The 21909-nt window shown below is 44.7% G+C and overlaps 1 protein-coding gene across 2 annotated transcripts in view; it reads right to left on the reverse strand.

The window, feature by feature from the left end:
* Positions 1-21909, reverse strand: part of LOC106649177 (homeotic protein ultrabithorax-like) — a 134183-nt gene that overhangs the window by 78454 nt on the left and 33820 nt on the right. Inside the window, exon 2 of one of the 2 annotated variants that reach the window (XM_014366458.2) lies at positions 8592-8633. The exons of the other annotated variant lie outside the window; for it this stretch is intronic. Within the exon in view, the coding sequence (XP_014221944.1) occupies positions 8592-8633 (42 nt within the window). The remainder of the gene's footprint in view (positions 1-8591; positions 8634-21909) is intronic. 2 annotated transcript variants of the gene reach the window in all.

Consider the following 21909-nt stretch of genomic DNA (forward strand, 5'->3'; position numbering starts at 1 on the left):
TGGCGAACTTACTTGGCTTCGAAAACATAAAACACACGTGTATCGAAGGCAGAGGCGAGCACGCACTCGCGCGCGCTCAGGGTGTATCGAAAGTGGCGTTGTAAAAACAGCAAAAAGAAAAAATAACGAAGGAAGAAAACAAATTAACGCCAGGATTTTTTTCTCTCTCTCTGCCGCACACGGCAGAGTTTGCGCGACGTTGGCGGCGCAGTACTTACTCAGCTGTTCGGCTATAGCACAATTTATACATACGAAGCTGCAACAGCAGCAGCGCGTAATTAAATCATGCCAACGGTTTTGCAATTAAACTCGATTATTTGCTCGTCGTGCGCGCTCACTGCTCATAGCAGCAGCAGTGGTAGCAGCAGCAGCAGCAGCAGCAGCAGCAGCAGCAGTGCACCCCTTTCGTACGAGCTGCTATACACATAGCGGCGCGCGGGCGCGTTATATAAAGCTTTAACTCTTTCGAGGTGCGCGCTTGTATGCTCTATAGCTCCTTTCAACCTCTTGCTTGCTTTTGCCCCGCCTCGCGCTCCGCAATATCTTTCGCAGTCGACGGTAATATTGCCGCTCGAACGAGTTCACCACCACTGCTGCCGCCGGTGATTCGCGAAAGTAGACTTTGCTGCGCACGGACTCTAATTACGATCGGCCCAAGATAACCAAAGAGAGAGAGAGAGAGAGAGAGAGAAAGAAAACGTCCCGATGCCTCCACCGCCGCCGCCGTCGGATTCCTCGTATGGAAATCCAATAGCCCCTGCGTGTTACATCGAGGCAATCCAGCGTGTATTAAGACTCAACCACTCGATATTGCTCACCTCCTTGTCCTCCTCCTCCTCCTCCTCCACTGCGTTTTATTTTTCTTACACGACTGCATGTACACGTAAGATTCGGGTGATGAAACGACGTGTTACGAAGTTATGCTGCCGTTCGTACTGATAACGGGTTCTCTTCGGACGCCGCGCGCGCGCTGCCAGCAGGAATTCGCCGTCAGATGAATGAGATTATTTCGGAGACTTTTTAGCCGCGTCAATTTGTGGTTGCGCCCCGCAGCGGGTAAGCGCTCCAATCTTCCTCCAAGGTCTCAATTATCTTGCACTGCGCTCGTGCATTTTTTAACGACGAGTCAAAAGATGACAAAGAATCTCCCAGTGATATTATTTACCAAAGTACGTATTACAAGCGAATAAAAAGAATACGAAGAGAAATTCTGATTCTTATCAGTACCTCTAGCAAGCGTGGCTTTATATTTTCAAAAATACTACCCTTCGTTGAGCGTCATGGAGGAAGAATAAGATATTCGCGGGCGTATTGCGTGCCGTTGGGCGATATTCGCTGCGCGTTGTATTGCGCGCGTCGCGTGACAACGGCGCGCATCGATCGAAGCTGATGGAATGCATCGGTGGCGGCGGTACACCTAGGCGCGGGGAAAAAAAATCTCAAGTGAGAGATTCATCGTAGCCCATCGAGTTTTATACGAATGCAGATTGGCGGGCGAGATCAGCGCACGCGAAAAACTTGGTCATTCTACTCGAGCGCGATTCTAGGCGCAGGGGCGCAGGCATGATTTACGCTATCGGCTCAGAGGCCCCGAGCGCTCGTTCCGTCAGCCAGTCTTGTTGTGTATGTGTGTGTGTGTGTGTACTGTGTGTATGTTACCCAACCACCCAATGGACAAGAAAGTAGATGTACATCGCGAGCGCGTGCACTCTTGGGAATTGCGTGCGGAATAAAGCAACAAAAAATGGCTGCGAAAATGGCCTTCCTCTGCGTAAATAATACAAGTTGGATATTTTCTCTGTATATGTACTAGCAATGCGTCTACGCGACTTTTCACAAGAATTATTGTAGCGGCGTAACTAAATTATACGTAGCTCAAAGATTTCTCACAAATATTTTTTTGCTCGTATAGATAAGTTATTACCGTGGGCGAATAGCACGACGAGCAGAAACTCAAACGTCGTGATGAATCGTCGTTCATTTTTTGAACTATTTTTGGCACAAATTACTAGCAAATTGTGTGATTAAAAACACATGTTAATAGTTTGCAGAGTATATAAGTCATTGCGGGCACTATAACACTTTAACACAGGCGCGCACTATTAGCACTGCTAAGCGTGTTCACACTTTTTTGCATACATCGTGACACATTCCCTTTGCTAAAAGCGCAGCAACATGTGACTTTGCTCAAATGGCGAGCAAGAGACAATGCGTGTTGTCTCATCTTTGGATTCTAGTCGACTGCTGTACTACATCGGTGTAACACGGTTTAAACTGTACTCGCAGTAATTTTTCCGAAAAAATGCCACCATTTAACGATAATATCACGTACTCCCGTTTAATACCCGTAATGAGAGAAAGAACGACGCGCTTAAGTGAGAAAACAGTCGTTTGACTTTCTAATTTTACTTTTTCTATACGACTGGATCGTAATGCACGGTAGTGAACAGCTCTCGGCCTTTGCTCTATCAACCTCAAATTAACGCGCATTTATTATTCATGTGATTTAACATGGCCATTTCTCTTACATTTTCCTTATATTACATTCTTTTTACGCATAACAACGAAAGCAAAAAAGGCGTCTTCCCGTGTATTGGAATTACTGAAAGCTGCGACCTACCGCCGAGCGTTTGATTGCTGAGATTTGACACGAGACGACGCGTGGCGCCTGTGTATACATGTCAATAGCTCCGGATATACGAGCCTACTACTAATTTTTCCCAGCATCGATGCGTTGATTTGCCTTGCACAAGTGCGTAACGTCACTACGTACATCAAGAATTCGATGCGATGAAATTGCTCATCACATGAAATGCATAGAATCGTAATGTATGTTTATCGGAAGTACATTTCGTCGTTAATCCATATGTTGTACTTGATCGAGCTACAAATGTGAAATGCAACGAGGCTCCAAGATTTACGAGCAGAAACGTTTATTTCAGATTTAAGAGTAATTGCTAGTATCTTTAGACACTACGTACACATGTTACGGATCTGTTTACAAGCAAGTCACAGAGTGAGTAAGAAGAGTGATGAAGATCGATATCGTCTCGTGTCGTCACCAAAGTAGCCGAAAAAAAAATCAGAGGTCACGTGTATGCAATCGCTGGGCTAAATTTCGAGAGAAAGACAAAATAAAAATAGATAAAAATAAACACCCTATTCACTGCATACGAAAGTGTATATGATTCTAATATAGGCAAATAAAATTCATTCGGTAGTAGCTTTGCAATTTGATTCGATCGAGATAAACGGGGTGCCATACCCAGTGGAAGTTGAGTCTTTTTACTGCAATGTTTGAGAACGTACAGTAGCGGCCCCTCCTACCACGAAACAATTCAGCCAATGACACTTGGAATAATCTGAACATCTTTTTCATTTTCTTCGAGCGACTCATGTATGACTGTGCAGCGACAGAAAAAAGCAGCGATCTTAAAAAACTATATGCATTTTTTATAACTTTGAAGAATGTAAAAAAATTCAAAAAAAAAACTCTGTACACTTTTTCATATTTTCAATGTCAAATTGGTATCGAAAGTAAATGGATAGTTTTTTAAAAATTTTAAAAGGACGTCTCAGAGAATTAGAAAAAATTTTCCAACTGTCAGTCCAATGCATTAATTGCATATAATATACGAGTATTAAGTCGGTGGCAAATGCAAACATGGAAACTCGCCCGAGCGAAAGTCGGAGAAAGCGAGGCAATGCGCGACAGAGAGAAAGAGACAGAAACGGAGGATGTGACAATATCCGGCGCCCCGGCGTCCGCCAAACTGATAACGCCAAGGCATGTTTATGCCCGCATTTATAATACATCTGGGGGTTATCCTACAACCCCTTCTGCTGCTGCTACTGTTGCTGCAGCCCGAAAGAGAGAGAGCGGGCGAAGCCAATATAAGCTCATCTCTCATGCCGATTAATTGCTCTCCAGCCACCCTGGTGAGTGTATACAGCAGAGCGTATATTTGCTTCAAAAGCGAATCAGAGCAACTACCACGCAAACCCGCGCTCAGAAAGAAAGTCATTTTTCTAGCACGTTTCAAACCGGGCTGGCTGGTGGTGGTGGCCGAAAAAATGAAAGATTAGAATGCGGCGGTGGCGGCGGCAGCAGCTTGCGGAAATATGAGAGCAGTCCTCTGTAGCGCCATCACGCTGGATCGTCGCAATAATCCGTGATGTATTTTTATTGGCTGGACTGCGATCCTGTGCGCGCACGGAGAGACTGTACGCGAGTGTATGTATGTGCTATAAGTGTGTATCTGTGTGTGTATTGCCCTGTGCGCCTGCAAAGAGGAGCACAGCAGCAGCGGCAGCGGCAGCAGTAGCAATTCTACACTGGATTGTAAATCCTCGCGTAATCTCCGTTAGATTTATAGCCCTTCAGAGTTGGAAATTCAGCACTTTTCCGAGACCTCTGAGATAAAAGACGAAGAGAGAGAAAGAGAGAAAAAGGCGGGTACATGGCGAGGATCGCACGCACGAGTGTGTATACGTGTGCGCTGCAGAATGAGAGAAACGAAGAGAGCTAGAAAGAGAGAGAGGTAGACTAGTTCTGGGAGTCGGAGCGCCGAATGGTGCGCATGTATAAGTACGCAAGTACGTTGCTTGACGAATTTTCCCTCGAGCAGCTTGTAGGTACGAGGTCGCTATATAGTCGAGCTTTGCCGAGCAGCAGCAGCAGCAGCCGAGTCGTCATCATTTCCATATCCGAGGACTTTTAGGATCGATTCCGCTTAAACGCTTTAGAAGTTTCTCCTCGCTCGCGCGCGCCCAAGCTCGAGCAAAGCCCGAGCAAGCGTCGGTGGTCTGATTTATCGAGCAAAGTTTGAATTTCGTCATCGATCCTCGACTGTCTCGCGGCGCTCGTTTCTGCGCGCGAGCGTAATATCGGAGGAGAGCAAAAAAAAATCCCTGATATGCGACTTCGCGCGCAGCAAGAGGAGAAACTGCGCGTAGGAGCCTTGCAAAACACGTATTTTCGTCTGAAAAGCAAGCTTTTTGCTGCTTTCGAATTGTACCGAATACGTCGAGATTTTCGAATATGATTAATGGCTAATTGTTCAAGGATTTTTTTCAATCTTTTTTTTTACAAAGCTCGTACCAACGATTAACTATCGCAACGGCAGTCACGGCGGGCGCTAGTCGCTTGTCTATCTCATTGTTTTTCATGTCGGTCCAGCAGTGCGTGCGCGACATTTGTACACGTACACACGCGATGCTGCATACGCCACAAAAATTACGTAATAACTATAAGGATAATAACAATGTCCTTCGGCATGACGCCACACCCTGTTATTGTCCTATTATTACGCCGGGCGCGTCAAAAGATCGTGTCGAAGATATTACCGATGAATGGAAAGTTTTCTTTACATCCGCGATGCGGATTTTTGCCTGCACCAGCAAGATTTACATTGATGCATTCTCACACGTACCAACAAATTAGCGAAATATCGTAGGTACGGTCTGTGCGTCAACTCGCATACACGTCGTTAGAATCCACAATAAAACGAGTTCATATCTTTGAAACTCGCGATGCTCGATGATTCATGGGAGAAATATATATATATATATGTGCTCTACCGCACCCCCTTGTCGAAATTATGCTGTTTTTTCAGCTAGGGAGAACTTCCACGGCTGTTTTTGTGCCTTGTAGGTGAAGAAACTCGAGGAGAGTCGCGAAACATTCGCAGCAGAGACTCTACGTATACAAACAATATATGTGCAATAATTTTAAAAAATACGTATTTTATGACTTGATTTACATGGATGATCGCTGGTAAAATTATCTAAACAATTTTAACATTTTCTTTAAAATAACAAGCAATAGGGATGAAAAATCGATTTATTTTTTACCATTTACAAGTTTCAGAATTTTCAAGTATATTTGAACGATTCTAAGAATGAATAAATGAAAGCAGCAAGCTGAAAAGATCTAATTCAACTGTCAACGACCTGTGTAAGCTGGGACACGAAATATGCATTTTTTGATAATTGTCTCGGGTATAGCTAAGTTTGCGTCGGACATTATATAGATATAAAAAATAAAGAGAGAGAGAAGAGAAGAGAGAAGAGAGAGAGAGGAGGCTGGCGCGCGAGAGTACACGTACGTCCCCGCAGACGTTCATCGGCTGATGTATGACTCCCTCGCGCCTGGCCTACGTAGCGCATAACTTTTATCTCTTACCTCACGAGATGTTCCCTCTCTTTCTCTTTGCTGCGATACTCGTGCTGCGCGAGCGCGCGTATATACGTGCGTTCGTATGCGCGCGCTCAAAAGGGAGAGAGAAAAGATCGAGGACGATATTACTACAAAGTATGTATACGGCTCTTCTCTCTTTCTCGCTCGCTCGCTCGAAACATTCGTACGTATATACATATATTGCACTCGTGGTGTGTGTGTGTACGCAAGGGAAGGTATACGCAGAGTACGCCCCTTTCTCGGTGTAGCGAGATGTAGCGTCGGCGGCGGCGGCGGCAGCATCCAGGCTCTTTCCATCTCGCGCGAATAAACAAGCAAGTGGTTAACGCGGCCATTTCACGCTTCGAGAGGCATCTTCCTACTTGCATATACTCTGTTTTCTCGTAGGTGTATACGCGCGAGCGACTCGTATATACGCGGCCCCGCTGCAAGGAAAAGCGCCTCGTTCGAATTCTAACCGAATTCCCGTTCTCCCTTTCTCGCAGCTCTAACCGCGCCTCGACGTATACCCATATACACAGGCTTGCAAGCTCGAGACGAGCGTTAAGTGTTTGAAAGCGAGCGAGGACGTATGCGCGATACAACTGCAGGCGTGCACACATTGGCAAGGAGAAATTTTTTCCGACAAAGCTCGATCTTTTTCCCCAACGTCTCTCGTGGACGATGAATTGAAAATAAAGACACGAGAGGGAGGATTTATTTATCCGGCGTCGGTTCGATTTAGGATGTGTTTTAAAAAACTCAGTCGACGGCTGCAGCTTGAGTCAAAGCGCAGCAGTAGATAGCATAAGCTCCCCGGCAGCGCACAGATAATCCCTTTATTTCGCTCGCGCCGCGCGTATACGTTGCTGCCCGGTTCAAGAGAGAGAGAGAGAGAGAGAGAAAGCACGGAGCGCGGAGAGCACATCCACAGAGAGCTTGCGAGCTTATAGAGCGCACGAGACCGAGGGACACGTTAAGGGGAAATAAACGATTTTTGGTAGACCGTTTACACGGATCAACGCTTGCTCTTCAAGGCTGCCTGCTGCTGCTACTGCTGCTATTCTATTCTATACACACAGGCTTCGTTGTGCAGATGCTTAGCTCGGTCATTTCACGCTCCAAGAGGCGCAACTCTCTCTCTCTCTCTCTTCCAGCGATGCTGACATTTTTCCCTTTCTACATAGTGGCAACTGAAAGTAACTTTTCAATACTCGCTTCAGTTATATTCGTTGTGAATAAAAAAATTTTGTCCATAATGAACTAGTGAAAAATTTAAACAGCCCTTAAAGTTCATCTGTCCATGCGACACAATGTACTGAGTACCATAATTCGCTTATCTTTCCATCTATTTAGCGGTAATATTCGAGTAACTTGGAATTTTCGCGTCACATAGAGCAGCGACACATTAGTTCAGTATGAAAAGAACAATTTGTTATTTGAAACATGTGTGCACTCGCATTTATATACACTGTCTGTGCAGAGGCGGCAGGTTCGAACAGGGCGGCAACCACAACACATATACTGTCCTCTCGCAAGCTAGTCATGCGATACTTCACCTACCCTCTTCTCTCACGCACGTATGAACACATACACACACACACACACATATACAAAGAACCGTACCCTACCCCCCGTTGAAGAACCAATGTTTATTGATCAGACCCTAAAGGCAAATACGGACGATCGCCACTTCTGCTACTGACGCCGCGTCGCGCGATCTAACTCTACATATGAACGGCAAAAAAAGAGGAGTATAATAGCTGACGCGAAAAATCATGGCTTGTGCTGTGACAGCAGCTGTTCTGCCACGTAACAAAGCTTTGTTTTTTCTAACTGGAAGCTCTGGAGAGTAAGGGATGGAAAGAAATGTATATAGAATCTCCCTTTACGAAAAGAAAGAATTTTTCCATCGTCTTCGGTGGCGCGAGCGGCGTATACATTATTCCGAGCTTTCATTTTTTCGTCGATTTGCAAAAGTATAGCATTGAAGGGAGAGAAAGAGAAAAAGAGAAAAGTAAGTTTTTCTTTTTCCAAGGAATTATTGCCGGCAAGTCAAAAGAATAATATAATATTGTATTATATAAAAACGAGAACTACAATGCCACTACTCCGGCGCAGTACGGTGTACGCATATATATATACGTGTACCTAGTAACAGTAGCAAAGAAAAAACCGATAAATTTTCATTTGCCTCGGGCTAGAGATTAAAGTAACATTAAGCGCGTTTCGAAAAAGATAAAGTTTCGTGCTCGCGCTGGACAGCTTTTGCCGTATATGACGCAAGAGGATTTTTGTAAAGGACTACGGGCCAAGAGAAAAATGATGGAACGGACTTGGGGTACTATATAACATATACTTTTGGTGTCTGTGTGTTTGCAGGTTAAACAAAAAAAAAATAAGCGAAACTCACCTTGCAACCAGGTCCAATGCGGCTTAGCCATATCTTCCTTACCTGCAACAAACAAGAAATTCATGAGTATACATTTGCGAATTGAGCAATTTTTACGAAACGAAATTAAAGGATATGAACAAGCGCCGGCGAAGGAAATATCGATACCAGAAACATTTATACTCGATAATTCAACGATTTCTGATCAGCACGGGCGATAGCACGGTATACGGAGTAGCAAAAAATTGCAGCCACGGCGCGCGCGCGCGCACGTGCTGCGTATTGAACGATATTTAATTCCAGATTTACGAGTGGTCGCAAATATTTGTTTTTTATTAGAGAGGAAGGAGCGAGCAAAAGAGAAAGAGAGAGAGAGAGGGAGAGAGAACTGGAACTTGTGATTTTTATTGCGCGTTAAATCGCCGCTCTCTACTCTATGCACAGCATCGCATAGATCAAAGCTTGTGAGGTAAAGCTAGAGTACGCCGGCAGCGCGAAATATTGGAAATCGCCCCCGGTACCGAGTCGAGCGCCATCGTTGAATGTTTAATCTCTTCTCTCGCTCTCTCTCTCTCTCTCTCTCTCTCTTTCTCTCTGCGTGCATACATGCATACATACATGTAGGCATAAACTACCATAGTCCCTCGAGATTGGCTCTCGGTCATTACAGGGGGTAGCTGCAATCTTAAAAATGACGTTGTTATCAAAATCGCTGTTCATCGATACACAATTCGTGTGCCGTCCATAATTCCTGATACGTTCAAAAAGATAATTACATACGCATAGAACAACCATCGTAATTCTCTTTTTTTTTCTTCGAGTAAATTTAATGAGCAAGGGAAAAAAGGAGAAAGTTTTTCCAAGCCGAGACTAGCGGAAAACAATGCGATCACAGGACTCTGCAAAGAGGGAGAGAGAGAGAGAGAAAAAAGAGCACACGATATCGCTGGGCAATTAGCGCTTTCCGTGAATTCATCAACATAAAACGTTTCGCTCGTTAGCTTTTTCTGTTAATATACATGATAAACGCACTATATGTGCGTACAAAAACGTCGCCGGTACACATCGCTTGAAGCAGCTAAAGTCTCCTTTTTTTTGACCCGGTAAATAATTTGCGTGATGCATTCGTTATTATATCGCTCTTACGAGCTACAAGCTACGCGTACGTATAATGAAGTCTTTGGCGTCGAGGCTCGAAAATGGGCACGAGGCTCTTATTACATAAGCGAGGCCGGCGCCGATAAAGCTCGTCTTTATATTCACGTTAAGCGAGATAATGCGCGCGAGAAAAGCTCGAGCTTACGGCACTGCATCGGTGGGTTATAACTCCTGCTTGGCTGATAATTAGTGCATCCATCAGACGCAGTGTGCGCCGCGCACCACCAGCAGCAGCAGTCTAATGCCGATCGTACATTATCGTTATCACTCTTACTGCACGTCTCTGCGAGCTATATACGTGTCTGCTCTCGTGCTCGAGCGTGGGTGCAGCTGGGTGTACACATTTTCTACTAATACAGCTGCATTATGCCGGTGCGCTACTGCTAGCGTGTAGACACCCTCTCTAGCTCGGTGGCAAAATTTCACTCCGCGCATGCAGTGTGCTATACCTACTACTCGCCAGCTCCCGCCGTACATTATGCTCTCGCGCTGCAGCCTGATATCGATATGCCGTAGATCAGGCCCATAATCTAATAACCGCAGTCATCCGACGACATCGAATACAGCCTCGTATAACATCGCTCTCGTATCATCGATCAGACGGCCGATCCGCACATCGTGATGCTGCAGATTTTACGCGACGTTGATTTCCGCGTATTATATAGTCGTGCATTTGAAATCTGTATGTGTAATGCGAAAACCAACGCGCGCGCGCGCGCGCCCCCCTTGATTTATGGCCGACCAAGGGAGGGAAAGAGAATTTGATGTATTTACATAGACGAAAGCGTGAATCCTCGATACTCGCTCGTTTATGTTAATTTTGTCCGCGATTTCGATAGTTTTCGCGAGCAGACTGCACTCGACGTGTCGCTATAACAGTGGTCTATTGAAGAATGATGCGGTCCTTGTGACGTCGCATTTTAATATCGAAATTATCGACGCGTACGATGCGCAACGCGTGATGTACGCTCAAAATTGCGACAATAATAGATTTTTGTCGACGCTATCCTACGCACGTGGACATTTTAATTTAGCTGGGAAATTTATTCGCTTCTCTCGGCTAGATACACAATAATACAAGATTTACACGATGGCAGATAAGAGAGCGCCGAGTAGAGCATTTATGTGTATTTAAGGTCGGTACGATCGAGCTGTATGCACATACGCGCGTTAAAAAAGCAACACTCGTGTGTGAGTGCAGCTAACGCGTATACGCAGCGAGTGCGCTGCAGCGCGTATAATGAAACTGGCAGTAAAATGCGTTAGCGCCACGCGATAAAATGAGGAGTATTTATCTGATTGCTCGCTGCTACACGCGTACGCGAGCTGTGCATATACATACGCATACACACAAACATGTACGTGCAAATGCAGGTAGATCATGCGCGCGAACGGCCACTATTATCGAGAATATTCGGACTTTCTAGTGGGAACTCGCTTTACACAGATGTCGACACGAAGGAACAGCCTCGGCCTCTTGACAGAATTACGCTCTAGGGTCATAATCGCGCGGACTACGTTCTCGGGGTTTTGAGCCTCACATTAGAGCCTCGTGCGTACATGCTGGTACGAGTATAAAATGCACTCGGTACGTGTAAGCGTGTATATCTGTGTGCGCAAGTGTGAGTATAAATATACATTTCCCATAGGCTCTCGTTCTTTCCTCTTGCGCAGGTACATCTACTTATGCATGTTCTCGATGTTATCTCGGCGCATGCACAAAGAACTAACTGCAGGACGCGCAATGCCGCGGAGAGGTGTGCGCACAACCGGCCAAATACAAGCGAGAAATGAGAATTATAAGTATTACATGTATTCGCGTTTCAGGATGAAAGTAAAACTAGATTCCAGAACAGGTACGCGTAGGAATTTTTCTCCAGTAAATTACTTTAATCATTTTTTTTTTTTTTTAATTTAAAAAATCAATCGCAATTTTAAAATGTTTTTAAAGTTGGCAAAGAGCAACGAAACGTAGTATTTAAACAAAAGAGCAAGATAGAAAGTACATCCAAGGCAAAGCATGCAGAGAGAGCGAGTCGAGCTAGGACTATTTGTCTTAAAATCCGCCCACAGGCACGCGTGCGCGCGCTACATCGAGCACAGACAGTAAACAATCGTGGGTAGGTTTAGAGGTAAGCGTACACAGTGATAGTAGTGGGAGGAAGGTACACATACAAACGTACACAAACATACAGAGAGAGGGAGGAGGGAAAGAGAAAGAGAGAGAGAGGATCAGAGCAGAGAGGGTTGAGCTCGTGCGCGTGTATTAGAGCATAGCGAGCTGGGAGCGCTGATATAGAACTACTAAACAGGCCGTACATCAGTCGGGTTAGTTATGGCTGTGCGACCCTCGGTACCCACTACTACTACCACTACTGCTACTACTACTGCTGCTGCTGCTGCTGCTGCTGGCTCGAGCGATTGCAGAGCTTGCAAGCTTCGCAGCTCGTACATATAGTCAGCCAGCCAGCTTTCTCCCGTTGTGTGTGTGTGTGTGTATACTCAGGCGTGCACATGCACACACATAGACACCGAGAGCTTTGAAGCAATTCCCACCGGTGTTCTGCATCATTTGCCGGCCCGCGGCCGAACGCGCTTTGCGCTCTCTCTCTCCCTCTCTCTCCTCCTCCTCTTGCTCCTCTTTCTATGTGTATACAATAGCGATGCATTGCCAGCTCACATGCGCTATCGGCTCAACAACAACAACAGCGCCATCGAGCTTCTACTAAGCCGCAACCCTGTGCTTTTCCTCTACCCTGCAATACTGATTTTTCATTCAATCGATCAATTCAATGACCCAAGTATGTTATTTCTTACCATCGCGTTTAATGCAATGCCCTTCTAATTGGATATTTTTTATAATTAAATTTTTCGCAGCACGTTGCGTCGCATTAATATATAAAATCTACAGTTAAACTTTTTTGATTGTTTAGAAAAATGCTGAGTAGGTGCAACGTATACAGTGCTTTGAGAACAGGGAGTAAACGCAAAAATAAAAGAGAAACCGATTCAAGTGTTTCGTGCATAAACCGAGCAAGCGCGCGATGCAACACGGCGAAACCCTGCGTGACGTATCGCAAATGAAGCAGCTCGCGCTAGACCAGTGGCAGGCCTGGGCATGTGTGCATGTGTGCATGTGTGTGTGTGTGTTCGAGTGCCAGCGCACCCTCGCGTATGTACACACTCATATACGCATTACACATGGCCGTTGGAGCAGACTCGGAGCCTCCACGCACGCGGCAATGATGTTTAATTTCGCATGCACGTATCGCGCACGGCACAGTGCCCGCGCCACCGTACACCCAGAGAGAGAGATAGGCGCAAGAGTCAGCGACGACGATTACGCGCCTCCCTTATACACCGAGCCCACCCAATTGCTCGACGCTGCTACTCTGTATACATGTATGTAGCGACTTAATGCGCACGCATACACATGCAGCGACCAACACAGCGTTGGCGAGGTAAATTTTGCTGGGGGATCCCTCTGCAGGGAAGCAAGAGCTGAAGGAGCTTTGCGATGTCGTGTACACCTACGCGATCGAGACAGTGCAGTGGCTGTTGTACGACATAAAACAGCGAGCAGCATCGGTGGCGCAACAACGACACAGCAGCTATAATGAACCCACGCGACCGAGAGAGACGCGCGAGCTCACTGAGAGGGAGCTATTCAGAAAGAAGAGCTTGTTTATTTAATGGGAAAATTCAGCGGGCTGATCCCATAAACTTTTCTTACTCAAAGAGAAGCCAACGAACGGGGGAATATAGCTCACCGGAGCTGTTGCTACTGCTCCTGTCCAACGATTTATGCTATTGGTTTACTCGCTCTGACGGATAGCAATGCCATGGCACTACATAGTGTCAGGTTCGACCCCCTCTCTGTCTCTCTCTCTCTCTCTCTTTCTAGCTTTGCTGTACTGCACTGCGTAGCTTACAGTAATTCTCTCGCTGTGACAGTTCCAAAGAGAGACAGAGGGACCATAAGCAATGAGAATCGAATTCCTCTGGGAAAATCGAAATTATACCGACAGGGCGAGAAGCAGCAGCAAAACCCGAGAACGACCGTACTCATGCAGCCTCGATAGAGGTTTTCGCCTAGAAGAAGATTGCCTTTAGATGGCCGCTCTTCTTGTGCTACACGTACCCAACGCAGTCTCCACGCTGCGAGGCGCAACTCTCGTTCTCGGGATTTATTTTGCTCCCATGAGTTTCGAGCGAAAAAAGTCTGACGATGCTCGATAATGCCCTATACATTACGACATTTAATGCACGCAAAGAGAGCACAATTTTGGCTCATCGCTCATGGTCCTAACATGAAAGTTCCTTTTATTTCACTTGATTTTGATATAAGTTTTTTTAGTAATAGAGGTATAAATTATTTATTTATTACAACTCATTACTGCAAATTACACTACATGTCATGAGATACTGCGACAATTGCGAGTTTCAAGAGCCGATGTCATTTGAAATTATTAGCTCTCTTGAATATTCACTTGAACGTTTGCTTCATCTATTCCGAGTTGTACGCTCGAATGGTAACAGCACTCGTAATCCAAACGGAGATGTACAACCTGCACAAAACAAGCCTGGATTTCGCTCGAGCGCAGAGGAAAAGCTGCGTATACACATAAACACAGTGACGGACACCTCTAGTCTCGTCACACGGGCTCAGCTTGTGGCGTGCAGCGCAGTAACGGTGGAATATATTTATGCCCCATGTAAGCTGTGTGTGGTGCTGCAGCACGAGGGTGAGTCTGGCGCAGTCGGTGCGACGACACGATCAATCGACAGCGTGAAACGGTGCACGACGCGTCGGAAAAAATGGCACATACATGCGAGCGAGAGAGAGAGAGAGAGAGAGAACGAGAGAGTGTGGGACTTGAAGGTAGAGAAACGGGATCGATGCAGCGCAGCAACCAATTTTGTCAGTAGTGCGCGAGTGGCAGCAGTTGCGATGTTTTTTTTTTCTTCTATTTTTTTTTACTTTCGTAAAAGAGGGAAGAGAGATTTAGAGTTGGCACTGCTTCGATTGGGTGCTTCGTTAAAGCCACTTGATTTTGCTAGCCAAGCGAAACGCGCTACGATGCATAAAACATTGTTTTACTTATGTGGCTGACTTTAAAAGTTTCGTCAGAAGCTGGAGCCTTCAAACGAGAATAAATAAATCGAGGCATTATTTTTATGATTAGCATAACAGTTGTTACAGATAAAAGTTATCTAACTTGTAAAAAAAAAAAGACAAATAGCGGTTATAAAGTTTCGTATGGATCTGTAGTTTGCTCGTAACTCAGCCTGGGCAACTTGTATCAATAAATATGCATTATATCTCAAGTACGCCACAAGGTTGGGTGGGTGTAGGGATTGGTCGGGGGAAAAAAGCAGGGCATCATAATGTATTATACTTTATCCATTTTGAATCCCCCTCCTAATTACCAAATTTTCCTCGCCCTTAATTCGGTGCTATAATTGCTGAAGCAGCACCCTTAAGGATAAATGGCGCGCGCGCCTTACACATCTTGTATATGTATAAGGAAGGAGCGATGTTGCAATATTCTTGCTGTGTGAAGCTCCTTAATCAGACGCTCGGCTTCTTCTTATTTTCCTTCTTGACACTATATATAACCTAATGCTCCACCTACCCCCTGAGAGAAGCCCACGACGCGAGAGAAAGAGACAGAGAGGCACAATTTCCACGACCAAGCAGATCGTCGACGGCGATGGCTGCTGTCGGTTCCCCCTTTCGTTTCTCGTTATACGTCTTACATCAGGCTACTTTTTCCGAGTTAAGTGAGAGGGAGCATAAAATCGAAGGAAATGTTGCTTTAATGGCAATAATGTCGCCTGAATAATAATTCTTATCTCGCGCCTTGTCATTATACATGTCGAATTCTCTAATTCTCTACTCGTATAGTGCAGCTAAACTCGCGAATTCGAACCCAATACATTAAATCTTAATTTTAGATTGGTCAAACAATCCTGCAAGTCACGAATGTTTTACAAAATTTCCAGCATCTAAACTATCCGCGTTACATAATATTTGCCGGAAAATTTTTCGTATTATATTTAACCGCTCTACCGCAATTGCGCCTCGACGCGGAAGAACGAAAATTTTGTTTTCCTCTCGATTTCCGGTCGCGCGAATTGTCACGTTCTTGCAGCGTTGTTTTACTCCATTTTACCTACCGCATTCGAAAATAGTTAGCTGACGAAAATCCAAACTGGCCGTTGTGACGCTGTGAAAATGGCTAGGACGTGTTTTGGCCGCCGGTCACGTATCGCTCGCGATTTAAATGTATATGTATACGGCGCGTGTTTTACTTCGCGAGTTATTGTATATCGATGCATTAAGCAGCAGCAGCGCGTAAGCACCGCAAAAACAGATGAATTGGCGCACTTGGTCACACGGAATCTATTTTTCTCCGAGTTTAATTGCGCATACGCAATGCCGTTTCGGTATCTATTTCAAGATCAGTTGACAAGGATCGCGTACGCGAGTCGAGGTCAATCGGAAAAGTAATCAAAGAGCGTCGTTTAGGCAAAACTACGTTTGAGCAAATCATGCGGATCGATTGCAAAGCAAAAACTTATTTTCAGCAAATAGAGCCGTGTGAAAATTGCCAAAAGCTGGAAAAATCGAATTTAATCTTGTATTTTATGGTAAATCGGGCGAAGCGAACATGAATATCAAATACGATATATTACACACTTGACCGCATAAAATATATGGTCAGCGCGAAGAAGCAAAGCATATATAAATTTGTGAAACGCAAAAATCCTTGCAGACTCGAGGCTCGATACGAGCTCGTGGCGCGTATATAGCAACAGCATGAGGCAGCAGCAGCAGCAGCAGCAGAACGACGCGCACAAAAGGGCTTTCTGCCTCTTTGGGTAATATATCTGGCAAAAGTGCGGCATTAAGTCGTCGTGAATGTCTGGGCAGCGGCAGCAGCTCCTGTTCTAAATTCTTCTCTCTCTCTCCCTCCAGACTGAATAGAGCTTGTTTCATTCTCGATAATACTATACTCTCCTCCGCATACACAGGCCAGCTCGAGTATATATCTATTATAATATAAAAGAGAGAGAGAGAGAGAGAGAGAGGGAGAAAAGAAACGAAGAGGGCAGACGTTATATGTCAAAAGCTTTGCCGGTGTGTGTATATTATATGCATATACGTGGAATCGATAGGATTTTTGGCAACTCGCCGCACATACAAAAAGCTCGTCTGTTGCTGCTTCTGCGCTATACGAGTGCACAGCAAATATAAAAGTCCGATGCTACTGTACACGCGCCAGTTGGCCTTCCGTATAAACATACTTGTATACACGCTTATCCAAGAGACTTATGTATCGGTGCCTGTATACAAGTACGAGTATACATACGCCGAGTGTGACGACGAGCGAGTTGACTCGGAAAAGTCGTTCGATGAGTCGTGGCAGTACAGGGTCTGTGTATGTACACGCACGCGGCATTATGTACTTCGAACCCGATAATGTCGCTTTTACTATTGCGATTCAAAACTTTCTCTCGACGGCACAACGACACTTTGCGGACTTTGGCGACGTGGCGCATTCGCTATTTCGAGACCATTGAAAATTGTTTACTCGCGAGTTCTGCTTTGTTGACTGCATGCTGAAATATACGAACTCGATACGTAGGCGGCCTCAAGCCTCAACGACTCCGAGCACAAATGTTTGTTTCAATAGAAAAATTTGTCACGTCTTTTTTTTCTTTTGCTTTATCTTTTCGCAACTTATTCAAAAATATGTATACGTAATTTATCGTGTAGCCCCGCGAGCGAGCAGAGACCGAAAATAGTCGTTGAATCCGTAAGCGCATTAATGTCCTGGCGCCATATATCCTTCTTGGGTACGACAAAAGCGGCAAAAAGTCGAATATATCTATCTCTATATATTAAGACGTGAGCAAGCATCTTACCGGTCCAACTTTGCAGTGTTTTATTTCTTCCCACATGGCTGGATGTAGCGTACAGCGTCGGTGGAATCGACGAAAAAAAAACGCAAGAGAAATTCTTTTTCCATCTCTTATTCGCGCTAGTGACATCGCCCTGAGGGTAAGAAAGGGAGACGCGCCCACAAACCACCCTTTTTCTTCTTCCTCTTTCGTTTTCTTTATATATACGTCCTCCATACTTCAAGCGAACCGTCTCTCTCTCTTTCTCTCTTTTGCTCTTTCTGTCTTTTTCACCCCCCTCGCGACGTTTCTTGCGCGCGTGCGAAGGGTTTGTCTAAGAGAGTTTGTCGGTCGCGGCTGCTTTATTTACGCGTTCTCGTAAAGCTGCTGCGTACCTCGCTCTTTCTCTTTCTCTCTCTCTTTCTTTTCCAACTTTGAGCCCGGAATTTTAAAGTCTTCATTTGCAATCGAAATTGATCGCCCTTAAATCGACAGACAAACGTTACGCGGCTTTGCTGAGCTATTTTTCGTTGAATTTCGCATAATTTTTTATCCCGAAAATATATAGGCAGCTCATGGCAAGGGAAAAGAGAAAAGGAGTGGAAAAACGCGGATGCCTAAGCTACTTTCGTATACCGGAGCTTTGCCCGAGCCTAGACTCGAGCACACGAGAAGGGAAAAAGAGAGCGCGGGCTATTTTACCTTCGATTGTTCGTTTGATAAAGCTGACACCAGCCTGAGACAAAGCACCTCAATTAACTTAGAAGAGCAGCTAAAATTTCTAAGAAATCCAATTAAGTGTCCCCTTTTCATTGCTCGCGCGCGCGCGCACAATGTTGTTATTCCTTTTGCGTGTTTTGTCTTGAAAAGGGTTGCAACACGGAAGGGCTCACGGTAAAACTACACTCGATTTTGTACACAACGCGTGCGCGCACACACACGCACACACCTACGTTGCTTGTGCCTGTATCAAAGGTACACGTACACGCGTAAGAACACAATACGCAGCAAGTTATTTACGCGCGCCTCGTCGTAAAATGTGCCTTCTGCGGGACTAGTGCGCGCGCGACGCGCCTCTAAGGTCGTTCCTCGTAGCAGCCTGCACCGGAGCGTCGCTTTTCGAATTCTTGAGGGGCGTCGTCGTCGTCGCAGCATCGAGTCTTTATCCGTTACTGATGGCGCAATTATGAGACATGAAAATATATGGTGAAAAATCAACGCTTGTTTCTCGCACTCAATTTGAGTATTCGGTGCTTGCTCTCTTCATTACGCTTTCTAAGCGTGAAACGTTGTTTTTCTTTTTCAGCCAATAAAGCATAAAATGTGATGAATTCACGCGAGAAAATGTTGAAATAAAATTTGCTCAACGGACATTAAATTGTTCGTTGCATTTTTTAGCATTATCTTTGCATCTAATTTCAGTAAAATGTTCGTCTATGGATTAGTCGGTAGCAGCTAGAAACGCCAGCTATATAGCAACACACAATATACATTTAACGCGCGAGAGAAAACAACAACGAGGCTCTGCCTTACTGCTCTCGGTATTATGGCCTGAGAGAGCGGCTTGTATAGCTGCCTGGGCAAGTGCACACATGTATATATACACTTATACACACACACACACACACACACACACACACACACACACACACACACACACACACACACACACATACACACGCAAACTGGGATGGCAATTAGCAATGTAAATGCCAGTTAGTTAGTTGGCGTGCTGCTGCTGTTGTTGTTTCGCGGTGCCGAGTCCACCACCGCGTGTTTGGTCCTCTCTCTCTCTCTTTCACTCACTCTATATGTATATGCGGGCAATAGTTAGCGGGGGTTAGATAACGGACCTCCCAAGCGAGCGATCGCCTCGGAGCCCACTACTGATAACGCCCGATCGAAATGTCGATTTCTCTGACGTTTTTTTCCTTACCCGTTCGGTCTGCGTGTATGCGAGCAGCCCCCGTGCATATATGCAGCACGAGCTGCTACCGCTGCTGTTGCTGCTGCTGATGTCGCTGCCAGCAGCATGGCCTATCGCTTCGCCAGACCTGCTTCTATGCCCGGGTGTATACAGAGCCTGATTGGATTAGGTGTTTGTTTAGCTCTTGACTGTGTAATGCGGTTCTCTGCGGCCTGCGTGTCCTCGGCTAGGAAACTTGTCGCGCAGTCGCGCTTCTGATTTACCAAACCATTGCTGCGGTAGCATTAATTTATAGTAATTAGGAAATTCAGCGATTTTTGAATTCTTTTTTCCCTTTGATTATGTGGTAGTTGGCAATCGCGCGCGCCGATAAGACACCTAGTTTATTTACTTCGTTTACTTTACTCATTTCGTACATGTTGCTCGACTTCAACGAGAAACTGAACATTAACAACGAAAAATCACACAGTTTCACTTTTGATACGATGCATTAATTTACGCATGGAGGTTCGATAAAAAAATCTAAGCAAATCACTCAACACAGTGTTTCGGTTTAAGGGCGAACGAAGACTGAAATATCCAGGTAGAAAAATTAAATTGTAACCGACGAAATTTTTCAGTACAATTACACCATCTGTACCTGGGATTCTTTATTCTTCGAGCAGGAAGCGAGTCTTTATTTTCAAGAGAGCCAGCCATAATGCCCGAAGGGTGGACCCTAGGATGCTTAGACCAGCCCCTTGAACTTTCTCTACGGATATAATGAGTACGAGTCGGGATCCCAAAAGGCCCCACATAATTCACTCTCCCCACCGTTAAATCTGTCTCAAGGTGTTTCTGTAGTAGAAAATGAACTGACCTAATTGCGCTAGGAGTTGTTATTTCAAGAATTTTTAATTACAAAAATTAAGTCATTAGTTATGTTCACAATATAAATTCTCATTGTAAGCATTACAAATTAATATTTTAAAGTACTAAATTGATAGTTAATAAAAAAACTAATACTAAGTTATCATAAATTGAATATTTCATTTTTATTTTTTAATGATTTTATATTAACTTAATTTAAACTAGATCAAATTACATAAAATAGATGGTAAAAGACATGATTAAGTGAATGAAAATGATTTTTAAAAAGACATAATAATCGTCATAATATATTTGCGGATAAGCTGCTGGACGAGTCAGCTAATTTACAATTCTCGTAAAGCAAAATCACAGAAAAATTCATTCACCTGTTTCACGGGTAAACCTGTTAAACAGCAAATAACTAACTCGAGTAGTGGCCCGGGTAGCCGTTCGTTTATTTTAGTTTATTTACGCGTTTCATTCGTGAATACTCATATGGAGTCGTGCGCAGGTCGCGCCCTCCGCTAAGGTGTCCTTCGATCGAGCGTGAATTACCTTACCGGCCGTCCAACGGTAAGCCTGTTTCCGAGCTATTTGGTTAGGTGGCGCTCGAGTAGTCTGGCCACACCCGAGACTGTTTTACACTAAGGCGGGTAGAGAAGCACGTGTTTCTTGTGTACGGATCGTGTATTAAAGCTTCTGACGTATATATAAGCGCTTTTATGTAGCGGTGAAGCAATTCATAGGTGAGATGTGCAGATAGATTCTTATTCGAAATTTCGAGTTTGTGAATGCAATTCTCGAGTCACTTTTCAAGTACGAATCTGGGAAATATAATTCGTTTGTAATCGAACAATTTTAACTTATATCATTTTTATTTGAAAAAAGGCCAAAAAAGTGTCTTCAATTATCTTCATAAAAAACGTATTATCTCTCGATGATTAAATCATATGATTTAAAGAATAATAAAAATAAGTGCATTACATCATTCGAGTGCATAAATGATGAATAATTCATTCATTTTTCAGCGCGAGACTGTCCGTACGATCGGCTGTCCTACATGCTTGGAAGTACAAAATTGTTATACACAGAGGCCGTTGACAAGACTACACAGACTTGTATACGGACTTGCCTATGCACTCGAGCAGCAGCACACACACATATATAAAAGAGCTCAGCGAGAATCTGTCGCAACGCTGAGATACGAGTGCGCTATCATCGCTTTATTAATATCACTCGAAGAGAATGAAACTACTCAGCAAACACATAGGGTGAATGCATCGTTTTACATAATGTTTTCCTCTCTTCTGCCACTGCTACTGCTGCTATATAATCGCTGCTTATCTTTCGGTAACATTCCAGTTTGCCGTACTTGAACGTATCATTATTGTCTGCGTGCCTCTGTGTGTATACGTATGTGTGTGAGTGTGTGCATGCATAAGCGTGCCGTGTCGCCAAGAACCGCCCGCGTTATTGGGCCATTCGGTCATTCACGAA

The sequence above is a fragment of the Trichogramma pretiosum genome, unplaced genomic scaffold (genome assembly GCF_000599845.2).
Source record: "Trichogramma pretiosum strain Unisexual culture from Peru unplaced genomic scaffold, Tpre_2.0 scaffold52, whole genome shotgun sequence".
NCBI classification, from domain to species: Eukaryota; Metazoa; Arthropoda; class Insecta; order Hymenoptera; family Trichogrammatidae; genus Trichogramma; species Trichogramma pretiosum.